At 44.6% G+C, this 21,356-nt stretch overlaps 2 protein-coding genes across 8 annotated transcripts in view; both read left to right on the top strand.

Moving 5' to 3' along the window:
* The window catches only part of LOC146670644 (semaphorin-3D), a 102,454-nt gene extending 93,447 nt beyond the window's left edge, over positions 1 to 9,007 (top strand). For 2 of the 3 annotated variants that reach the window (XM_085407658.1, XM_085407659.1), the window contains exons 14-18: positions 2,176 to 2,217; positions 2,682 to 2,839; positions 4,942 to 5,006; positions 6,268 to 6,425; positions 6,929 to 9,007. In XM_085407658.1, coding sequence (XP_085263784.1) covers positions 2,176 to 2,217; positions 2,682 to 2,839; positions 4,942 to 5,006; positions 6,268 to 6,425; positions 6,929 to 7,438 — 933 coding nt within the window. In that variant the 3' untranslated portion in view covers positions 7,439 to 9,007. The remainder of the gene's footprint in view (positions 1 to 2,175; positions 2,218 to 2,681; positions 2,840 to 4,941; positions 5,007 to 6,267; positions 6,426 to 6,928) is intronic. The other variant, XM_085407660.1, reaches the window with a different exon arrangement.
* Positions 9,008 to 9,559: 552 nt separating this feature from the next.
* Positions 9,560 to 20,097, top strand: smpd4 (sphingomyelin phosphodiesterase 4). Of its 5 annotated transcripts, none has more exons than XM_085407655.1 (20): positions 9,560 to 9,682; positions 10,013 to 10,101; positions 10,210 to 10,296; positions 11,344 to 11,480; positions 11,774 to 11,849; positions 12,030 to 12,138; positions 12,407 to 12,459; positions 12,551 to 12,702; positions 12,824 to 12,956; positions 13,653 to 13,718; positions 15,361 to 15,450; positions 16,670 to 16,824; positions 17,050 to 17,140; positions 17,228 to 17,325; positions 17,672 to 17,835; positions 18,153 to 18,358; positions 18,439 to 18,669; positions 18,789 to 18,920; positions 19,007 to 19,135; positions 19,474 to 20,097. In XM_085407655.1, exons 2-20 carry the CDS (start codon positions 10,063 to 10,065, stop codon positions 19,792 to 19,794), a joined length of 2,469 nt encoding a protein of 822 aa, XP_085263781.1. In that variant the 5' UTR covers positions 9,560 to 9,682; positions 10,013 to 10,062; the 3' UTR covers positions 19,795 to 20,097. The 5 variants fall into 5 exon arrangements, with proteins under 5 accessions (XP_085263781.1, XP_085263779.1, XP_085263783.1 ...); XM_085407653.1 differs by having other exon boundaries at positions 13,653 to 13,724; XM_085407654.1 differs by having other exon boundaries at positions 9,612 to 9,682; positions 10,016 to 10,101; positions 13,653 to 13,724.
* Positions 20,098 to 21,356: the final 1,259 nt, after the last annotated feature.

Below are 21,356 nucleotides of genomic sequence, written 5' to 3'. Positions count from 1 at the left end.
CCTCCTGTGGTTGCAGAAACGCTTCCTTCCCGTAGGCGTCTGTTGCCGGGGCCTCTGTAAACACTTCCCTGATGAGTTTGTGGGCTCGGTTGTTTCTTTCAGGTCAAAGTGAATAAATCATGAAGTTCACTTTGTAAATTTTGGTCATTCAGAGTTTCAGACGGGGCCGATTCTTCACTCAGGACTTCACAAAATCAGTTTCACAGTCAGGTCTGTGTCTCGCTCAAACACCAGATGCTAATCTGAAGATTTCAGGACTGGATTTCACAAACCAACAGGTGACATCATGGTGTTTATGCCCATGTTTTATATTGCCAGGCCAAACCCAAGTCTCCTTTAACAGCACCTTTTGATAAACTGGTCCAGTCGCTCAAGCGTGCGAGCACCCAGAAACTGAGCCGTCTGTCTTTGAAGCTCTCTCTGCACGCCTCACTGCTGGCACCACCTGATTTCAAACGAGTCTCCCACAGAACCTTTAAGCCTCGAGCTCAGAGGCGAACTACACGGGACTTTTATGGCTAAAACCACAGGGCTTGTTTCCGTGACTCCCACTGTCCATCTGCCAGGCCCGGACCGTGTGATCGAACATCGTTTTCTGGAAAAACTCCACTAAACACAAAAACAGATAGCAGGGCACATATTTCCCAAGGTCATCTGGGTAAATAAGCTAATGGGGACGGCAAAGAGAGAGAAGTGAGGGACGTGAGGAGGGATGGATGCATCAGGGTGAAAGGAAAAATTACAGCTGGACTAAATGTGGAAAAAAACACAGAGGACAGAAATAGAGTTAAGGATGCAGGAGAGGAGGAGGGGGATAAAAAGACGGGAGAGAGGGAAGGAAGCAGAAAGTTAAACGGAGAAATGAAACCCAGCCGGTGCTGGAGCTGAGGGCAGGTGAAGGAAGAGAAGCCACAAACAAACAGGATGCCACACACACTCGGCCTGTTTACTTCCAGCTGAAATTAAGACAGGAACAAACCCATTTCCAGCAGACTCACAAAACAGCCGGACAGCTGTGGGCAGCGTATGAAACGAGAGCTTTTATTTCTATGGGCTGAAGTCTGCGGGGGGCTGCGGGGGGTCGGGCTGCACCCTGACCGAGTTTCACACGAGCTCGTTCAGTTTCTGGCTGTGACAGAACGCAGGATAGTCGTATCACTGTAAAACACTTTCTCTCTCCTTCACTTCGACTCCTCGGCTCAGCGCGGTCAGGGGTCGTCGACTCCCTTTGTGAAACGCTTTACCCAGTCAGTGAGCCAGAAAAATGGAGCTGGGGGGTAATTTTACCCCCCGAAGAAGAAAGAGACTTATTAGATTTCTAATCTCAGTAGTTGCCCTGACCTCAGCCGCGAGTCGCTGCGAGGCATTCCTCAACCTCAAACAGCTGAATTATTGCTGCTTTTAAGGAGCAGCGTCTGTGGTTTGGAGTCAGCCGTGCGAGTCGACCTTTCCTCCCCCGTTCCTGCGGGTTCGTCTGCAAATAAGAACGTGTGTTTGTTCTTTTTTATATAAACTGGGTCGTTTTTGACAGGGAGTAACTAAGTTCATTTGTTCAAGTCCGTCACTTAAGTAGGTTTGGTTTGAGCATCGGGGAGTCTGGGCTTAATTTCCAGATGCTAACAAATTTAGCTGGACCTGCAGTCGCTGCTCGGGTACAAATAATATTAAATAAGCTGTGAAACACATATAAAGGTTACAAGATACAAGTACTGCCATTAAACGTGCGTATAGAGTCAAAGAATCCTCAAAACTATGCTCACATGAGTATCTGTCCACTATAACATCGATATATAAACGCTGTTAAAATATGTACGTAATAAAAATTAATAAGTGAACCGTGTTGTTTATATATCATGTTGGCCAGTTTTATTCGTCCACTGATTTACTGACTAATAATCTCATTTAAAAGTTTATCTGCTGCCAGCTGCTCCAGCTGTTAAACGCTGCTCGTCTTTGCTTTCTCCCACATTTATTCACCAATAAGAATTTTTCTGAGTTGTGCAACAGGAAACTCGAGCCCGATGAAGCCGGCACTGCAGTTACTCCTAAATCCTAAATTATTCCTCGTCTCGTTAATAATTCTCACCTATCACGCTGCATCGATGAACGCCGCCGTCTGTCATCGCGCGTTATCTGTAACTTCTTATATTTATACTTCTCCTCTTCATCCCACAGAGTCCCACTCCCATCCTCAGCATGGAGCTTTCCACCAAGCGAGTAAGTCTCTCTGTTTCTCTCTGAAGCGTCGGACTTGGATTACTTATGTATTTCTGGAGCTTTCTTAAATTAAACAAGTCATTATTTGGTTCATGTCACAGTGATGGTCCTGGTCAAAGAGGAAATGTGTGTTTTTCCATCTGTCCAGACGATTCAGACTAAGATATCTAAAGTATTTAAATTTGATCTAAATATTAGATGTTGACTTTTCTGCAGCAAAATCAGCTTTGAATAAATCATTCTTCTCTGTAGCATCTTTACATCTTTATAGATTTCGGTGACACGAGTCCCGGAAATCTTTCATTTAAAATACAAAACTGAGAGAAGCGTGAACATATATGAAGATTATGGGTGAAACAGGATGTTGAGCAACTTTTTTAGAGTTGTGCAACAGATATGAGCCATGAGGATGCACGGCCAGCTTACAGAAAAGCTCTCCTCTTCCTCCCCCCTCTGCTCCACAGCAACAGCTGTACGTGTCCAGCGAGCTCGGCGTGGCCCAGCTGGGGCTCCAGAGGTGCGAGTTATACGGGACCGGCTGTGCCGAGTGCTGCCTGGCCCGAGACCCCTACTGTTCCTGGGATGGACAGACCTGCTCCAGATACTTCGCCATGAGCCGGAGGTAACGAGGACGGAGAGGGAGGACGTTTATCAGCCCGAGTCACCCGAGTGTGAACACGCTGTAGGATTTACTCTTACTGCGTTCAGCCCTGCTTATGTTGGCTGTTGCTCAAAAATAATAGATGAAGTTCATCCATGTGGCACATTTCAACAACAACATGATTTTTTTTCATTTAAAACAGATAATTGTGCAAACATTGTAAACTTTTCAACACTACTGTAGCTTCATAAGAATCAGAGCAGACAAAGACGTCAGGCACCCAGCTAACTCTGATGGTGTAAAGTCTTTACGGCTCTTTGTGTGACAGAAAGCAGACCACAGGGACATTTCAGCGTACACACTCGCACCTCGAGAGCCAGATATCTCTGTGAAAAACAAGCTGACATGACTCGCATGCACCCCTGCAGACCACCGGGCCACAGAGCCAGTGCAGGTGGGCCGTTGGTAACCAGTTCAAAATATAAAATAAAAGTTTAATGCACACACATCTTCCTGGGATACATCGCCATGGTAACTGAAGCCGCATTCACTGATGGATGCATGAGGGACAGCTGGGGCTTTAGAGTCTTGTCCAAAGATAACATGCAACGTGCAAACTGGAAGAACCAGGGATTGAACCACCGACCTTCCAATTAGTAGATGACTCTGTGTGCACAGCCGCCCCCTAGTTTGACAAACCCCGTGCTGACTTATCGAGCTGACGACCACCTTCGTGTGACCTCTCATATGTGATTGGTCATGCCGGGGGAGCAGGAAGATCGACCTGTGCACGGTGCTGATGCCGGTAAACTGGAGTTTTAGCCGTTAAAATTTTGCAGTGTGAGAACCGAACTTCTTCTGGAGCTTTGACAGCCTCTGCCGTACAGTAAAAACATGCTCTGCTGTCCCTCTGATGGCCTTCAGGATAAAAAACAATGACACAATCTCGTGGATTTAAATCAAGAACACGTTCACGAGCCTTTTTTCACAGATATAAATGAAGTGGAAAATGAAAACTCCTGCATTCGCACTGCTCCAGGAGTAAGTTGGCACCTCCAGTGAACCGCGCTATGATTGAAAGTGATTTTTGAACCTCGGTTCTGCAGATCGTTGCTAAAATAAACATTAACTCATTTCTTTTTTTAATGACCATGAAGCAGTTCTGTCATGAATTTCTGCCATAAGAAGGGCGATAAAAAAGGTCAAATGGGCGGCGCAGCAGTGACATAAAGCTGAAATGACATCTGTATCAGCTGATCGTGCGCCTGCACAGCCAGTGAGGTTCTAAGACTTGAGTACACGCTGCGCTCAAGTTTCCTCAAACACTTACAGAGAGAAGGATGCAGGAATTGTGATTTTTGGAGTCGTGCAGATGAGTTAAAGCTAAAAAAGGGGAGGATGGGTGCGAGGGCTGGGGGGGTAACGGGGAGGCCGAAGCAGAACGAGACCTGACAAAAGTCTGAACAAACACTCTGTATTTTCACAGCCTGTTCTCACTCCATGTTTCCTCATTCATAATCTCAGTAGCTCCTTTTTCTGGCACCAGGGGAGCGCAGCAACAACAGCGAGGGGGAGGATTTAATGCACTTATACGAGTTTATCTAAAGGCACGCCGTTATCTGCTGCTGCCGCTGTCAGCTGTGCTTTAACCGATGAGTCTGACGTCTGCTCGCACACACAAAGCTGCTTTTAACATTTTCAGCATGAATTAAATCATCAGAGGACTGTGCAGCTTTTACAAAAACAAATAAATGCTGATATAAAGCATGAGAGAGGCTCAGTGCATCCATCCATCGTCCATGTTTGAACCAAACTCTGGCTAAAAGTCTTTATGTTCAATCGATTGCATGTTACTCACAGTATCCATGTGCTGGTATCGTCGCTGTTATCTGAATAAATCAAATAACAAATACAGTAAAGAGCTTTGAACCTTCTCGCTGTGAGTCAGGAGTGCAAACGACCAAAGAACGAAGCTCACGGATTCAAGTCTGCTCCTTTAAATTCAACCTAAATGAAGTGTTTAATAAATACAGATTCTAACTGTGTGTGTGTGTGTGTGTGCGTGTGTGTGTGTGTGCGCGTGTGTGTGTGTGTGTGCGTGTGCGTGTGTGTGTGTGTGTCAGGCGGGCGCGCAGACAGGATGTGAAGTATGGAGACCCCTGGAGTCAGTGTCCAGACACAGAGGACGGTGAGCATTTCCTCTGCTGATGTGAATAAACTGTTTAAAATATTATTCTCCTGGCAGCTGTTACACAGCAGACATGTCCACACTTACATGTGTACATGTGCTGCACTGTGACCAGTGGCAGAGTGTTAGTGTCACTGTGGGGCAGGAACGTAAACCTGCTGTGTGGGCCCATAATCGATCACATGACCTGATGCTCAGATACTCTGTGTGATCAGGGAGTCTAATATGACACCAGTCATGTGGGCGTTATTGTATTCTTTCATTTCTGCTTCATTATTGATGTTTGTTATTGATCGTTCCATATATTAAATGTGAGCCCCCCCCCCCCCACACCTGATAAATCAAAGCTGATTTATTTCGTACAGTAACTTTGTCATACTTAACGTGCAGAATTTTGTGATTCATGTCATTTCTTTCCAAACATGTATCAGACAGATGCCTACGTGAACTTTTCAGGAAAGACATTAAAGTTCTGTTAAAAACTGCAAACAAATCGATTTTACACTCCAAACGTTTTTCCTGACAGATTTAGTCGCGTCTATCAGGACTGACCCATCGATTCACTCTGTGTGACACTCTGGAAGTTTCTTAAAGTTAGCCGATAAAAGTAGATAAAGTCAATTCTTACACTTGTGTGTGTCTGATATTTATCCTTTAGAGTCCGAAACCATCAGACTGAGATGAATTCTGTACATGATCCTAAATAACTGTTTAGCTTGTGTTAGAGAAAAACAGAAGTGGCAGTTTGTCTTTTCCTGAAACCTTTGCTTTTTCTTTTTTGTGAACAGAAAATCCACTGAATCACTGAATCACTCGTCTCACCTGAGAAGGAACATTTAATTACTGGTATTAACTATCAGGAGCTGACAGCACTTTTTAAAAATGGTCGCCTTGTATTTTTACAAAATAAGTGAAATTAAGGTAAAATGCCTGTTGTTACCATGGTGTTCTGAACACGGGCATATGGCGCCCTCTAGTGGATGTATCGCATAACTGCGGCTTTCTCTGTTTTGTGGTCAAAAATAACAGAAAACTCATTTTTTTTTACAGTTAAGGAAATCTTTCATTTTACAGTTCTATGCAAAAAAAAAGTGCTTTTTCCTGTATAATCTTTTATCACCTGTGCCGTCTCACATTCAAACGAACATAACTACAAAAGGAAAAGAATCATTTCCATCATTTCCCTGGGAGCATCACACCGTGTGCAGAGCTGTGAAAGCAAAAAAGCAATGCCCTAAGGGTTTTCCTGTGTCTTTGTCAGATTCAGACTCTGTGGAGGTGAAGGTGGTGTACGGTGTTGAGGGAAACTCCACCTTCCTGGAGTGTGTTCCTCGCTCGTCCCAGGCGGAGCTCAGGTGGACGCTGCAGGTCTCAGACGGCCAGCAGCAGACTGTCGGTCAGACACATGAAAGCAGAGAGGTGAGTTTACTGCTCTCTTTTCAGTTTTCAAATTAAAAGCATTCAGGTTTTTACAGATGTTGACAGTAGAGTCTTCTTCTTCTCTGCTGTGGCTCATTCACAAAAAACACTATCATGACTTTAGTCTCTGGATTTTCCCTCTAAACGTTCTCCTTCCTCTGGTTTTATTTGTATATATTTTTAGTCCCGAACCTCCAAAGGACAAGACATTAACAGACATTATTTTCTGGCTAAATCTGAGCAAACAGAAACAGTGTATCTCAGAAAGACTTTGTTTCTGCCTGACCAAGATTGGACGTCTAAAAGATGTTTAGAAAGCGAGGCCGTGTTGCATATAAACCCACCAGTGGGCTGTAGAAACAGCTAAAATCCGAACTGTCCCACTGTCATTAACTACCATTGTTCCAAAATGCACTGCTGCACACGAGTGCACACAATATTCTGCTGCACCTCCTTGAATACAAAGAACAGCTCAGACTGAACTTTTGCCGTTCTTTCCTCAGCTGCCTCAGAGCGACGACGACCGCTCCTTCCACATGAAGCGAGGCTTGCTCATTCAGCACCTGGAACAGGCCGACTCGGGCCTTTACACCTGCACCAGCCACGAGCACTCCTACGCCCAGGTCCTGGCTCGATACCGCGTTCGCATTATCCCCAAGCACAGCCTCAACCCAGCTCGCTACATGCAGAGCCACAACCCCAACCTCCCGGGCCCAGTGATTCTGGGGAAAACTGGCCCGGCCGGAGGAGGAGGGATTGCTGGGTTTCTGAGCCAGCCGGGCTCCCCTCACGCACCGCCTTCTCTGCCAGGACATGGGAACTCGTGGCTGCCTCAGAGGAGCTACAAAGACCTGCACAAGGTGGGAAGCAACAGTCTGACCGTGGACGAGTACTGCGAGCAACTTTGGTACCGCGAGAAGCGCCGGCAGCAGAAGCTGCGGGCGCTGAAGATGAAACAGGAGAGCAGGAAGGCTCGCGTGAGGAGGAACAACCCTCCCGAGGTTCCTCTCTAGTCGCCTGGAGGATCAGAGACTGCCGAGGACAACAGATCCTGTACATGCAGAGGACACGCTGAGGTCAAGTCAAGAAAGTTTGCTTCCTGAGCAAATAAAGCCGGCCAACAAAGTGACACTAATGATAATTTACCATTAAAAACTAATATTCCAGAAAAAGTGATTCGTTTGTCTTCGTCCTGAACTCTTTAGTATTTAGAAAGACTTGGAAATGGAAATATAAGGATGTATGTAGAAAGATAGAAACCTGTATCTGTCTCTGAAGTCTTGTTTTTGTAGCTCATTTCATGCTTTTATGAGCTGTCGCTGATAGTTTACAGGCAGATAAATCATTTGGTAGAAAAGTAGTCCAAGTAAGTGTAAGTTAGTTTGCAGCATTCTGTGACAGATGTGCTGATAGATATGAGCTGCAATTAAAGTTCCAGTTATTCACCTATAAACAAAAAAAGCAAGGTCCGATTTAAATTTGGATGATCTCCCCTTCAGGGTCATCTTTGTGTGCAGCTCTGGACTGATGGCATTGCTGCTGTTCTCAGGTCAGCCCCTGGAAGTCTGTTTGAGCCTCTGTGCTGCACACTGGAGCTTGGCCTTAGTCATCGTTCACTTTACTCACCAGGGCTTTTTCTCTCTGTGACTTTGCCCAGTTTTCTGAAAATGACATTTAAGTGAAACGGTCGCTTCGATTTGTTGCACAGGACTTTGACCGATTGATTGAAAAATAGCAGCAGTTCTGTAATCAGTCTGGAGCTGCATGAGAAGGCGAGCTTAGAGGGGAACTCGGATTTATTTCAGACATGCTTTTTCATTTTTATGTGGTTTTTGCCCTGATGACAGCATTTAGTGGGCTTTCAGTGCAAAAAATGAAACAAGTAAATTAAAAGGTCCCTAAAACTGTTTCTTAATGTGTTTCCTTTTGCAAGTGAGGATCTATAAAAGCCAAAATTTCTGCCATGCATGTTTTACACACCTCAGATTGACCCTTTTTATTATTTTAATGTCTCTTCTACGTGTTTAAATATTCAGACCTTTAACACAGCTCAGTGGCTGGCGTGCAGTTTGCATCCAAACTCAGGTTTGACTGACAGTTGGAGGGGGATCTCAGACACACTGCAGACAGACGCAGCGTATTTATATGATCTAACTTGCTGACAGCAGACTCCAGTGTTTGCCCAGTTTACTGCTTCACATGTAACCCTGTTTATTAGAAACTATCGAGAGTTTTCAGCAGGCATCTATGTTTGTTCTGAGACGTAAGCTTCACACATACCTGACGGATTAAAGGCCTCGATGGAAACGCACACATGAAATGGACCTTGCTTGAAACATTATGTATAGCTCTTTACGTACATGTATATTAAAGAACTCTATTTTTCTAGTTTCCTTTCTGTATCCTGTAGAATTTACTGCATTTTGTAAGTTTATATAAACCTGTGTTTTCCTCATAAGCAAATTTCAAACTTTTTTACTTCACAGCTCTAATAAGCTTCCAGACCGTGTAATGTCATCGTCTTTACTGTATGTGAATAAGCCACAAATGATAACTCAGTGAAAATAAAACAAAGAAAAACATTTGTGCATTTTCTTTTTTGTTCTGGAGTTTTTGGCTGAATTCTGGTTGAGCTGCACGGTCCTGGGCTCTAAGCACAGGTCTCCACACATCGCGCCCTCGTGTCCTCTTCTTGGAGTCTCATTCTGATAGTTGGAGCAGAAAGATGCACATGCGTGCCCTGCTGGAGGTTGTTTTGTAGCCCTACTGGCACCGTTTAGCTCTCCTGCAGTGGACCCTGTCCTGGAATGTCAATTGAGACTGTGCTGAGACATAAATAAAGTGAAAAAGTGAAAACACGTAAATAAAAACGTTTTGTAGAATTTAAGTAAAAAAAAGTCAGACATAGAAAAACAATTTTTTTTCAGAGTACATAAACAATATTCGAGGATTGTTTTTTGTTTGTTTGTTTTTTTATAAAAAGAAGAATAAAATAGATTGTTGTTGGCCGGATTTACCTCAGACGTGCGCAGAAGGGATGGAAACGTTCGGCCTCTGAGGGAGAAATTGACATTGCAGTGCATCAATAATTCCAGCAGGTGGCAGTAATGTACGATAATACGATCATCAACCATCTGGAGTGAAGTAAAACACCAACGAAGAAGAGGAGAACCAGTGTAGTCGTATTTGAACTGCACTGATGGGAACGCGGTTTCTGGGGAATTGGCTGTAGTTTTGAAAAATAATCGCGAGAAAAGGTGAGACGGTGCTGATTTGAAAGCGGAGAATGTGTTGTATTTAATTAAAGGCCGATTTAACGACCATTACTCTTAGTTTAAGCTACTATTAGCTGTCTGTGCTAGCTCTATTAGCAGCCTTTGCTAGCCCGCTCGTGCTAACTTGAGTGCTGCTTTTGATGGATTGTCCTCCTGCTGAGGATTCCTTCAATGGCAGACACTGCAGTCTCTTTAACAGCACGGTTAGCATCCACTTCTGTTAGTGATAAGCCAACAAAAGTTTCCCCGTTAAACGTGTTAAAACTGTTAAAGTTAGACTTTTGATTAAAGTTTGTGTTATTGCCACTGCAGCAGGATCCAGGTGGACTGTACAGTTGTAGAAAGAAACATCGGAGTCCTTAATGGCTAATCCAACGTTACAGCAGCCCAGTTTCCTGCTGGTGAGTCTCTGAGTCCTGCATCTCTGACCTGACTTAGTTATGAAGTCATTTAAAGGTAATAACTCCTCTCTGGTCATGAATATGTTGTGACATGTGATGTTGTTTCAGGCCAACCTGAAAGCCGATGCTACCACCAAACCTCTCCTGCAGCGATGCCAGGATCTGGTGAAGATCATAGATGAGTATCCTGCAAAGGTATTTATCCCTGGATTCATTTTATTTGCTGTGAAAACAGTCGGTAGAATATCTGCTGGAAGGTTTGCATGAACTCCCACATGAGAAATAGCTGCAAAGATATTTTCAGACCGGGAGATACAGTAAGGGAATTCAGGCAGAGATCAGTTTAAGGTTTCACATTCACTAATTGCGTAGTTTCATTTTGAGTGTCATGGATTCCTCCCAGAAGAAATTTGAACTTTGAACTGAACTCTGAAAGATGTGCACATAAATCCAAGATAACTGAATTGTTGGAATGCAGCCTGCTTTCAGATGCCACAGTGTGACTGCAAGGCCCCGTCTGTCATGAATCTAATAAGTTTTGGTAGGACACGACATTGGATGCATGTAGCCTGCACAGTGAACCGGGACAGACGGCTGTTTGTTTGCATGCTACTTCCTCTCTGGTGTCGTGATATCAGGCAGAGCATTCATCATACAACTAAACGTCCCGTTGAGTCTTTGTTTTGTTTTTTTGTTTTCTTCTTTCTTGGAGGCACAAACATTTTGTTGTACATCTGTTCTTTTGTGTCATTCTGGGCAGTCCAACATTTTGTGCTGCATTTTGGCTGGTAGTAAAAGAAGATCACATTGTGATCTGGTTACCCTGAATTCAAGTTTGAGGCACTTGTGCTTTGGCCTCACTTTTCAGGCCACAAATCTATTTCTGTCATCAGTCACAGCCCAGGGTTGTTCGGTGTTTGCGAGCTTCAGACATTTGTGCCCCAGATCAGTGGAGACCATTGTTTCCTGAGGCATGTGGGGGTCTCTGTGGATAGCTGGGGTTCTGTTTGCAAGCAGCTGTGGGTGTTTGCTGAGGGACACAAAGGATGAGTGCAGTTTTGTTGCTCTCTGTTGGCTCCACTGTAGTCAGGACTTGCAGTGTCACAGTGAGATGGAGGCCTGAATATGTTTATTTGTCAGGCAGACAAACGTTAAAGTGTGTTTCTTATTAGTGTGTGTGTGTGTGTGTGTGTGTGTGTGTGTGTGTGTGTGTGTGTGTGTGTGTGTGTTTCCTGCCTGTAGGAGCTGCACCTGATCTTTCCTTGGCTGGTAGAGTGTGTGTTTGGCAGCCTGGATGGTGTCATCGCTGGCTGGAACCTGCGATTGCTTCATTCACGGAGCAACGAGTACAACATTGTTATGGACTTCCTAAATCCCAGGTAGCTTCATATCAGCTGAGTGGAATATCATGGAAACCTGCTGAGGTTTTTAATCTGTTAATAAGATTCAAAATATTTAGTAAATTTGGCAGAAGGAGAAACTCGACCTACGAGGTCAGACGTGTTGAAGTTCTCTGCTTTTATGACTTTTTTTTGCCCCACTGAAGAGCACGTCTAGTATATTTTTAGATGTCATATAGCGCTTCCATTTGTAATCTTTTTGTTTTCTAGAATGTCATGCACTCGTATTTTTAAAATATTAAAATATTTTTTTATTTCTCTCTTTTTTTCAGTGGTCCAATGATGAAACTTGTGTATAAACTTCAGGCGGAAGAGTACAAATATGAAATACCAATCAATTATCTCCCAGTAAGAATATTTGCCTCGTCACCTCTGGCTGTTGTAGTCAGACGTTTGAAGTTAAATATTATCATTTTATGTTGGAGTGACTGTTCAGACACACAGAGCTGCTGTAACCACATCACTGGTCCTGTATGGATACTGCAAAATGTCTTTTGGGAGAGTTTGAGACTGTTTTAATTTTTCTAGGGTCCTGTGAAAGCCTGCATCCAGGAGGGCGTTCTCCCAGACTGCCCGCTGTTCCACAACAAGCTGCAGTTCCCTCTCTCTGGTCTCCTGACGCTGAACATCGCTTTCAGTATCCTTTGCAATGCAAACAGCAAAGTCTGAGTTTTCTTTATGGAGCTCTTGAAGGATTGATGAAACAATCACTTGTAGAGCTGCTGGTTTTAGGACCAGGTCGCCCACATGTATCTGGTCTCTGTAGTCTAACGGAAAAAAATCTTTGTTTCCAAACGTCTGAACCATAAATGTTTTCATTTCTGATTTCTTATGATTTCTTAATTAAAGAAGGAATGAATTATGCTCTTATGAGATCAGTCGGGTTGTTCCTTAACCTTCTTCAGACCCATTTGAATTCTTCATGTTCAATTTTGCCTACTGTCTCATCTCACCAAAGGTGAGGTTGCCACTAACACATTATTCACTTTTATATTTTTTTTATTGAACCACCTGATCAAAAACTAATAAGCCCTTTTTTATGATTTCAGAACTACCCTCCAGGCCAGTACGGGAGCTCCACAGACAGCGCCTACTTTGTGCTGGTGGACACTTACCTGAAGTACTTCCTCCCCACTGAAGGAAGCGTTCCTCCTTCCCCTTTCTCCGACTCCAGAGGCTCTGTTTCTGCTCCTTCACCGAGGTACTAGTGACAAGACGAATCTTTAATGGCAGAAACATTTGAATGTTTAATACTGTGTAACACAAAAATCCTGCATTTCCTGAAAAGCTTTGATTTCAGACTCTTCCTGTGCCTTCAACAGATCGTCCAGTGTTTCTTTTGCCAGTTACGGCATCCATAGCCCCAGTCTCCTGAAGCATCACATATTCCATCAGCCCTCAGTGAACGCTGACCCCGCAGCCCAGGAAATCTGGAGGTCTGAAACCCTGTTACAGGTAGGATGCAGATACAGCTCTGGGTCTGCCTTTGTTTGGACTGTGGACGTGGATATGACTGCTGTAACTGGTATTTTTAGGTGTGATTAATCAGCTTATTTCTTGTGGAAGTTGCAGGAACCGTCCCAAGAAAATCTAAATCATACTTGATTTCAATTTCTTCAATCTCCCCTTCAGGATCATCTTCAGCACCGCAGCTGTCTTTAGATCTCTCACTGCCACTTCTGTTCTGTCCCACTGGCTCTGTGACGGGCTGTGGATCCTTCACTGTGTCAGAACAGCCCGACTTTAAATCTGCAGAAGTTGTGGGCAGATAAATCTCAGGGGTGTAGTAAATTTAATCCCAGTTTTCTGAGTGTTCTCCTTCAGACTCCTCAGATTGTTACAGTGGACAGTCTCACCTTGGAGGACCAGTTCACGTGATGTCACGTGTCGGTTGTGGCCAACGGCGTCACTCTGCCTGCTTAAGTTTGAGTCGTGGTGAAATCAGAGACGGTGGTGTGAGTGGTCAGAACAGGACCACTGCCTCACTGAGGTGCAAGAAGATGATCTTCAGTGGAATTTGGCTAGATTTGGCTTTAATTATGACTTGTACTACACTTACTGTTACAAACAAAACATTTGAACGGCAGTGAAGAGACTTCACAGAAATGACTAATGATTAATCCTCAAAATATGTGTTTTGATCTTCCTCAGATGTTTGTGGAGATCTGGCTCCATCACTACTCCTTGGAAATGTATCAGAAGCTGCAGTCTCCTCAGGTAAAGGTAAGATATGTACATTTCCTCCCACACACACACACCCCTGTCCACTTCGCACGGCTGATTGGCTGACCACAGCCCCTCCTTCACACCCATGAGGTCCCGTGATTTGTAAAATACATAAATCATGTTGTTGTTGTTTTTATTATTATTAGTTAAGCATCTTCAGCCTCGTCTCTGCGTATTCACTCCTCAAGCAGCTGCTCTGCTTGAGGCATCAGTTTGTAGTTGAATACTTGCTGTAAACAGCCTCTTCGGTCTGAGCTTAGAGCTCCTGCATAAAGCGATTGGGGCATGTTCCTGGTAGTAGTGCTTTTGCTTCCTACCACATCCTTTGCATGCTGCATGTCCGTGTCAGCAAGCGTGTTGCTGGTATGTTCTCCATGTGTATGTGCAACACAGCATAAAGTCACGGTGGAGTGGATCAATGTGTGCATAAATGTGTGTCTCAGTGCGACAGACGCTTATGTTGGTGTTTATTTCACCTGCACTGTATACAGTGTGCATGACACTGTAGATATACAGCATGTGCTTAGACCCCCTCATCTGTATTATTATTTATTACACGGTCAGCATGTTACCTACTTGAATATCCACCCAACTGCAGTTTCTTTGCAGCTGTGCTTTTGTCTGCAGTTACCTGAAAGTCAAAAGTGATGCACGTTAGCTAAGATAAGAGCTGTGGTTACAATGTAGCTGCCATCACCAGTGTGTGAATGTGGATGACTGGTTGTGTAAAGCGCTTTGGGGTCCTTAAGGACGAGTAAAGCGATATACAAATACAGACCGTTTACCGTGAGACTGCAGAGGAAACGGTGGACTCCCTGTGTGTGACATTCTGACCGTCCCGAAGAGTAAACGCGATTTTAATTGTTGTCTCCTGAACTTGTTAAACGCTGTGTGAGGTCACTGTGTCTGTTATATATAAGAGTGGAGTTAACCTGCAAGATTTTGGAGGCGTGCTGTGCTCATTTCCAGCACCACTTTTTCAGCTTTGCATAATTCACAGTTCAGTCCGATCCAGTCCAGTTTGATGCTAATAATTACTTTAATCTTACACACAAACCCCAAAATCTTACAGTGTTGAGTTCCCTCTGTTTGTGTTGAACAGTAGGAATGGGAATGATTTCCGTTTGGATCTACAGTGACGGGTTAAAAACACAAACTGGGATTTTTCCCGCTCGTTTTTTCACTCTTTCCTGGTTGATTTGGGGGTTTCAGATACATTTTCAGTATTAATGAACAAAGCCTAATATTTTGGAGTGAAATGATTCCCGTCCCTACAGTCACGTAACTCACGTCTGGTGTAGGAACGGCGTCTGCGTCGCCCCCAGCCGTTCATTTTGTTCCCAAAGTCACTTTGTTGTCTTTGTGTCTCCTCTCCTGTCTCCTGCTCTTTTTCTCCTGAATATTTCCGGCCAATTGTTTGTCTGGTTGCGCTCTCGCTCCTGTTTTTGCTGCCTCCTTTGCTCCTGTTCTCACGTGTAACTTCCTCCTGCCACCTTTTTCGTTCCCTGCCTCCTCTTCCTCACTTTTTCCCCCTCTCCCCCTCTCTTCACTGTTGCTCCTCCACCTTTCGTCGTTGTCTTTCCTCTTCCTCATCTTCCTCTACCCCCCCTTCCTGGTGGTTACGGGTGAACAGCTGGCGCTGCTGCAGTACCGCCTCAGTATGTCCAGCATGCCGTGCCAACCCCACGCCCCACCAGGCTCTGGGACCCTCCACACCTACCAAGTACTTTTACCTTTTCATTCACCCCCGCCCCTCTGGGGCCTCCTGGAGGTAAACCTCAGCCACTCAAGCTCACAGTCAAGGTTACTTCTCTGGTAACAACAACCAGACGATGTCATTCCAGTCACCGGCCTGTAGATGGCAGATGATAGCAGCGGCTGTTTAGCTTCATTCTGCAAGCTTGTTTAATAAAAAGCGCAGCTCTCTGTTCATTTAAGATATTTTAATCATAGTTTCAGGGATTATTTCTACTTTAGAACTTAGCCATGCTTATTGACTTTCAGCTGATTATTAAAAGACAGAGATTGCCCACATTATACGGTAACAGCGTTTAACTCTTTGGCTGCTGTCGGTAAACCAGAGGATGATTGGCCTGTTTCCTTTGAGTCTGACTGTAAATTATGAATTTTACAGAGAAGTATCCTTGAAAGAGAAAGTAATCCAGGAATGAAGCTTTGAAAATGAATCTGGTTTGGGTGTGGTTCTTGCTTTTTCTTTTTTTTACAGGCATGCTTTTTACACTGTCTGCTGTGCTTTGTTGTTTTTGTAGTGTTTCTCTCTATTGGCAGCATTAATCTTTTGAAAGCAAAGATACTACTACAATCAAATCAGAACTTCTTATTTTAAGAAATGATTTCTTATCAAATGTGACATTGATCATTTTTTCCATGCCAATCAGAAACATGTAAATATCATTACTTTCCTCGCTTTGCTTGTTTGTGTTTCCTGATGATGTCCAGACGAGGAAACGTGCAGCTGGTTGATGAAGCAGCTTCGAGCACTGAGGTCCCACCTCTTAGTTTCTCACAGTTTTAATATATAAATAATTTTTTAATAAAACAGGAACGTTAGGGTCACTGAAGGGAAACGGTAAATAAATTAAGTGTTCAGGCGAAACATTTACAAGGAAAATATGCAAATTGCAAAGTGTGTTTAAGTTCAGTGTCAGCGGAAGCTTTTCATCCGGAGTTTGTGATGTTAGCGATCACACTCAGATTAAATTCAGTACGGTATAAATTCCTTCATGGTGCTCCAGAGTCAGTCCACACCGTGTGAAAGCCCTCCGGCTCCTGAGTGTGGGACCTCTGTTCTCTCTGGTAATTGTTTGGCTGCTTGTGGATTGGGACGCATTGCGATGGCTGCTTTTTCCATCAATCCTGGCTGCGATTGGGCATATTTGGCGTCATGTCCGAGCACTGTGTGTGACCGCTTCCCTCTGCAGGAGCCCTTTAGCCCGACGGAGGAGCACGTGCTGGTGGTGCGTCTCCTGGTGAAACACGTACACGCCTTCTCCAACAGCCTGAAGCCTGAGCAGCTGTCGTCCTCGCCCTCCGCCCACTCGCACACCCACACCAGCCCGCTGGAAGAGTTTAAGAGGTCAGTCACACACGCTGCTGTCAGACTTTGTGGAAGTAGAACATTTATTACTAAAATAAAATGTTATGCAAGTAAAGCAGATTTAATGGTTGATGCTTTTAGATATGCATCATGTGTCAGCATGCAGTGGTAGCTTCTCTACAGCCCTGACTTTAAATAAAAGAACAAAAGCAGGAAGTGGATCATTAAATGAAGGTTTTAGTTAACTTTGTGTTTCCCCCACAGGGTGGTGGTGCAGCGCTTTGTGCACCAGAAGCTGTACCTGTTCCTGCAGCACTGCTTCGGTCACTGGCCTCTGGACGCGTCTTTCAGAGCGGTAGGTCTCTCACATCCTGACGTGATCGCTTGTTTTGCTCCATGAACACGCAGTTTGCTGCTACGAGCGTATTTTGTCCGTGTTCAGGTGTTGGAGACGTGGCTGAGCTACATCCAGCCCTGGAGATACACCGGGGAGAAGCCAAACCCTCAGCCCGACCAAAACAGAACCGTGCCTGAAAAATGGTGAGCAGAGTGGACTCTGAAGTGCTCGTCCATAAAATCTTCATCTTGTTTTTCCTCCCTTTGTGTCGTTGAGCCAGCATTTTGTGTTTGTTATTATTTTATGTTCTGGAGTTTGTGTCGTCAGTGTATACTTCCTGTTTTACTTTGAAGGTCTGTGTCGTGTCTAATTAGGAGACATATTTAATAGATTTTTAATGAAACCTGATATTTTGGGCTTGTCGTTCTTTTTGCTGACTGAGTCATAGCTCTGACTCGGACCCTCAGAAAGGTGAAAGTCTGGGGATTGTTGCTGTTTTGGGGTTCAGACTGATAGATGAGCTTCTGATGATAACTTTCTCTCCTGCAGGGAGTCCTTTGTTCATGAGAACCTGCTCATGTACACGAAGCTCTTCCAGGTGTTTTTGAACCGAGCGGTCAGGACCGATCTGGTGAATGCCAAAAATGCGCTGATGGTCTTCAGGGTGGCCAAAGTCTTCGCTCAGCCTAACCTGGCAGAAATGACCCAGAAAGGTGACGAGGGACAATGCTGGGCTCATTAGTATTGTTCACAAATCTGCATATGAGCATCTGAACTTTCCATTAGCTCATTAAGTGAAGTGCTAGTGTTTTGTTCTCACACTGGTTAAAAATAAAACCTTGATGACGTGGATCTGTTTGGATATCTTTTAGGAAATATGATTGGCATTTTTCATATTTCTTTACACTAATGTAGAAATGAATCATTACTTGGTGAAAAGTTACCACCAATGATGACCACGTGACTTAAGGCTGCACAGTGGCTTTGTCACTTTGTTGTCCCACAAACACCTGGAATCGTCTCCCTGCAGGTGAGCAGCTGTTCCTGGAGCCCGAGCACGTCCTCCACCACCGGCAGCCCCGCGGCTACCTGACACCAGGACAAGGAGGCAGCTACCTGTCGTCACGGCAGCGGGTGGTGACGGACATGGTGTTCAAGGTGAAGAGCCACGTCTACGGTTTGGAAGGACAGGACTGTCAGTACAAGCAGATGTTTGGCACGGAGCTCAGAGGAGCGGTAAGTTTACCTGTGTAAACCACAGAGGTACAGAAAACACCTGTGTTGCTCCGAGTTTTCACCTCCTGTCCATCCCGCAGGTCATGAAGCTAATCCAGATCATTGTACAAGCCAGACAGACGGCCAAGAGGATATCAGATCATTCGAGTGAGGTGGCGGCTAATAAATCTTTCCTGTCCTGGTTTGGACTCGGTGCATCTGATCTGAACCACAGCTTCCCCGGAGCCGAGCCAGAGGAGACCGGAGAATATCTGAAAAAGACCCACGAGTTCCTGGACAGAGCTTTGGAAAACCTGTGCCAGATATTTAAGGTCAGATTAGTCTGGATGTTTTTATTCACTCCCAGCTTGGAGAATGCAGCACGTTCATGTAAGCCTGTCCTTTGTTTGAAGCTGGGCTCTGTAACAGGAGGGTTTTTGTTGTTTTGCAGCTAAACCAGGGGCAGCTGAATCAGCTCATATCAAACCTGGGCTCCTTGGAGGATGATGGCAACAGCAAACAGCTGCCAGACTGCGTGCAGAGTGAGAACGGGCTGATCCTGACTGACCTGGGCCGGAGGCAGGTCAGTATGTGATCCTAAAAGAGGAAGACGTTAGGGTTATGGACGGAGGAGAACTGCCTAAAGAGATCGTGTGTGTTTTTCTGCAGATCATAAATGGACTGCGCAGGTTTGACATTCACTATCAGGGAGACCCGGAGCTGCAGCCCATTAGGAGCTATGAGAACGCCCTGCTGGTCAGGCTCTTCTACAGGATCTCTTCTCTGATTAATGAGAGGGTGAGTGCTGTCTGTAGGCAAGCCTGCAAGGGCGTCGTAAATACGACTCAAGAAGGGCTGAGAGTAGAACACAGTAGAAACAGTCGGGGCACGTGAGGATGGAGAGCAGCACAGCGACACGTAACAAAGGACAAATGTAACCTTTGTTTTTCAGCTGTCTTCAAACTGTTGCCGCCCTCACCCTTTCATATTTTTAACAGTTTCAGTTCTTCAAAACACAAAGTACAGCTTTTAAGCTCAGTAAGCAGCTGCTTCACTGTTTGTGCTCACGTGTGTAAATTTCATATTTGACTGTGAATGAAACACGTGCTCGCGTGTCTGTTGTTGCCCCCTCACAGTTTGGACGACACATGAATGCACTGTGCTCGCGTCCGGACTTCCTGGGCCGTCTGGGTCGTCACTACCTGACGAATCTCGATTCCAGCACCAAACTGAAGCACAGCCCGATGTCGCGGCACGTGCTGGAGAGGAGCCAGCGGCCGAAGCTGAGCCTTCGCCCGCTGGCCAGCTACAGGACCATACTGCTGCTGCTTCTCTTCTACGTGTTTGGAGCCCTCCTGTCGCTCGGCCCTATCTCCAGCACCGTGCTGCTCCTCGCCGGCGGCTTCCTGTACGGACTTCTCATGACGCTGTTTGCAGACAAACTGAAGACGCACTAAAGCTTTTGACGTGTCTGGGGAAATAAATCGTTTTAATCTCTTGAAAGAAATCAGACTGTAGTCTGTTCACAGATGAGTAGAGCGAGCACGGAGGTGGATCGGCAGCTCTTCAGTTGTTGTTTTTCGTATGATTTGTGTCGTCCAGCCTTGTAAATAATTGGAGAACATCTCAGCTTTCCTTCTGTTTCTGTTCCTCCCCAACATCTGAGAACAGGTGGAGGCCGAAATAGTCAAAGTGCTGATGGAATAAAGAAGTTGAGTTTTCGTCTAAATGACTCATTAAACTGTTTGCACTCTTTTGTAGTTCTCGTTTCTTAACTGTCTGTGTGCATCACATCCACTCCTCCAATAACACCAGGTTACAAAAATAGAACCAGCTCCCCAATATTATATTTTACTGGGTCAAAGGTCTTTTATTTTATTTTATTTTTTTAAAATGTGCCGCAACAAACTAGCAGGCAGACAAAACCTTCAGACGATGATGAGTGAAATATAAAAAGTGATGACAAACTGATGAAACATGAGTCTTAAGACACAAAGGCAACAAATGAAAAGTTACAGTAAAAATACAGACTTGAAGCTTCTTGGCGTATCCTTGCTGTGTTGTTTTTGTTACTATTCTATCCACGTACCGTCGACTGGACTGATGCTGCGACGCCAGCTAAAGCGATTTTTCATTGCAGGAGTCCTGTGATCCCAGGTGTGTGAAGGATTCACTGGGTCAAATGTCACTAAAATTAATGTTTGATTTTTTAAAAATATGTATATTTATGTGAAAGTGTACTGTTCTTTACGGCGTAGTTTCAGTTCACTGGACTTTCATGGACTCTGGACCACTGCAGCACCTTGATTCTCTCCTTTTTCAGCCATTCTGTTGGAGATTTGCTGCTGTGGTCGGGATCATTGGCCTGTTGTATGATCCAAATTGGGTCTGTCAGACAGCTGGCCTCACATTTGACTCAGGAACGCTTTGTGGTCGACTAAGGTGTTATGGTCCTGGGGCTGCAGAACAAGCCCAAATCAGCCCTTCTGGACTATGCTGACAGTTAGTGTGGGGGTGCTGTGATCATGGACCAGCATCTCCATGTTGGTCTCATCTGTCCAAAGGACATTGTTCCAGAAGACTTGTGGTCTGTCCAGGTGGAGCTTTGCAAAGCTAAGACATGCTATCATTTAAAAAAAAAAAAAAAAAAACCCTTCCACACCAGCCATACCTGATAATATTTATTTAAAGCTAATTACTGTATTAACACAATTGATCTAAAATCAGAAAAATAGAAAAAAAATTTTAACTGCAACAACCACAAACATGTTTAACGAATCATTTTCATAACTTGAAATGCAAATATAAATTGTAAACTTTAAAAACATATGTTGTCCATTGTTTACTGGTCATTTTCTGTGTGCTAAGGGCCGATTACTACAGGGCCATTACACCTGATGCTTCACAAGTAACGCAGGCCAGTTATTGCAATGGAAGTCGCCAGTAACACTGAACTGTTTTGCTGTGAGCCATCGGCCGCCATCATGGCAGCCTTGACCTCTAAGTTATTGAGTGCTGT

The sequence above is a fragment of the Rhamphochromis longiceps genome, linkage group LG5 (genome assembly GCF_057381845.1).
Source record: "Rhamphochromis longiceps isolate RC_006_pf linkage group LG5, R_longiceps_female_GT1.1, whole genome shotgun sequence".
Classification (NCBI taxonomy): domain Eukaryota; kingdom Metazoa; phylum Chordata; class Actinopteri; order Cichliformes; family Cichlidae; genus Rhamphochromis; species Rhamphochromis longiceps.
The sequence above is the reverse complement of the archived record's forward strand: the minus strand, read 5'-3'. Positions and strand labels throughout refer to the sequence as shown.

What these genes read in the sequence shown, in the direction of transcription:
- smpd4 (XM_085407653.1), top strand. Translation starts at nt 10,063, where the DNA reads ATGGCTAATCCAACGTTACAGCAGCCCAGTTTCCTGCTG. An exon ending in CCGCTGGAAGAGTTTAAGAG is followed by an intron (nt 16,825 to 17,049) that starts GTCAGTCACACA and finishes TTTCCCCCACAG; the next exon opens with GGTGGTGGTGCAGCGCTTTG. An exon ending in CTGACCTGGGCCGGAGGCAG is followed by an intron (nt 18,921 to 19,006) that starts GTCAGTATGTGA and finishes GTTTTTCTGCAG; the next exon opens with ATCATAAATGGACTGCGCAG.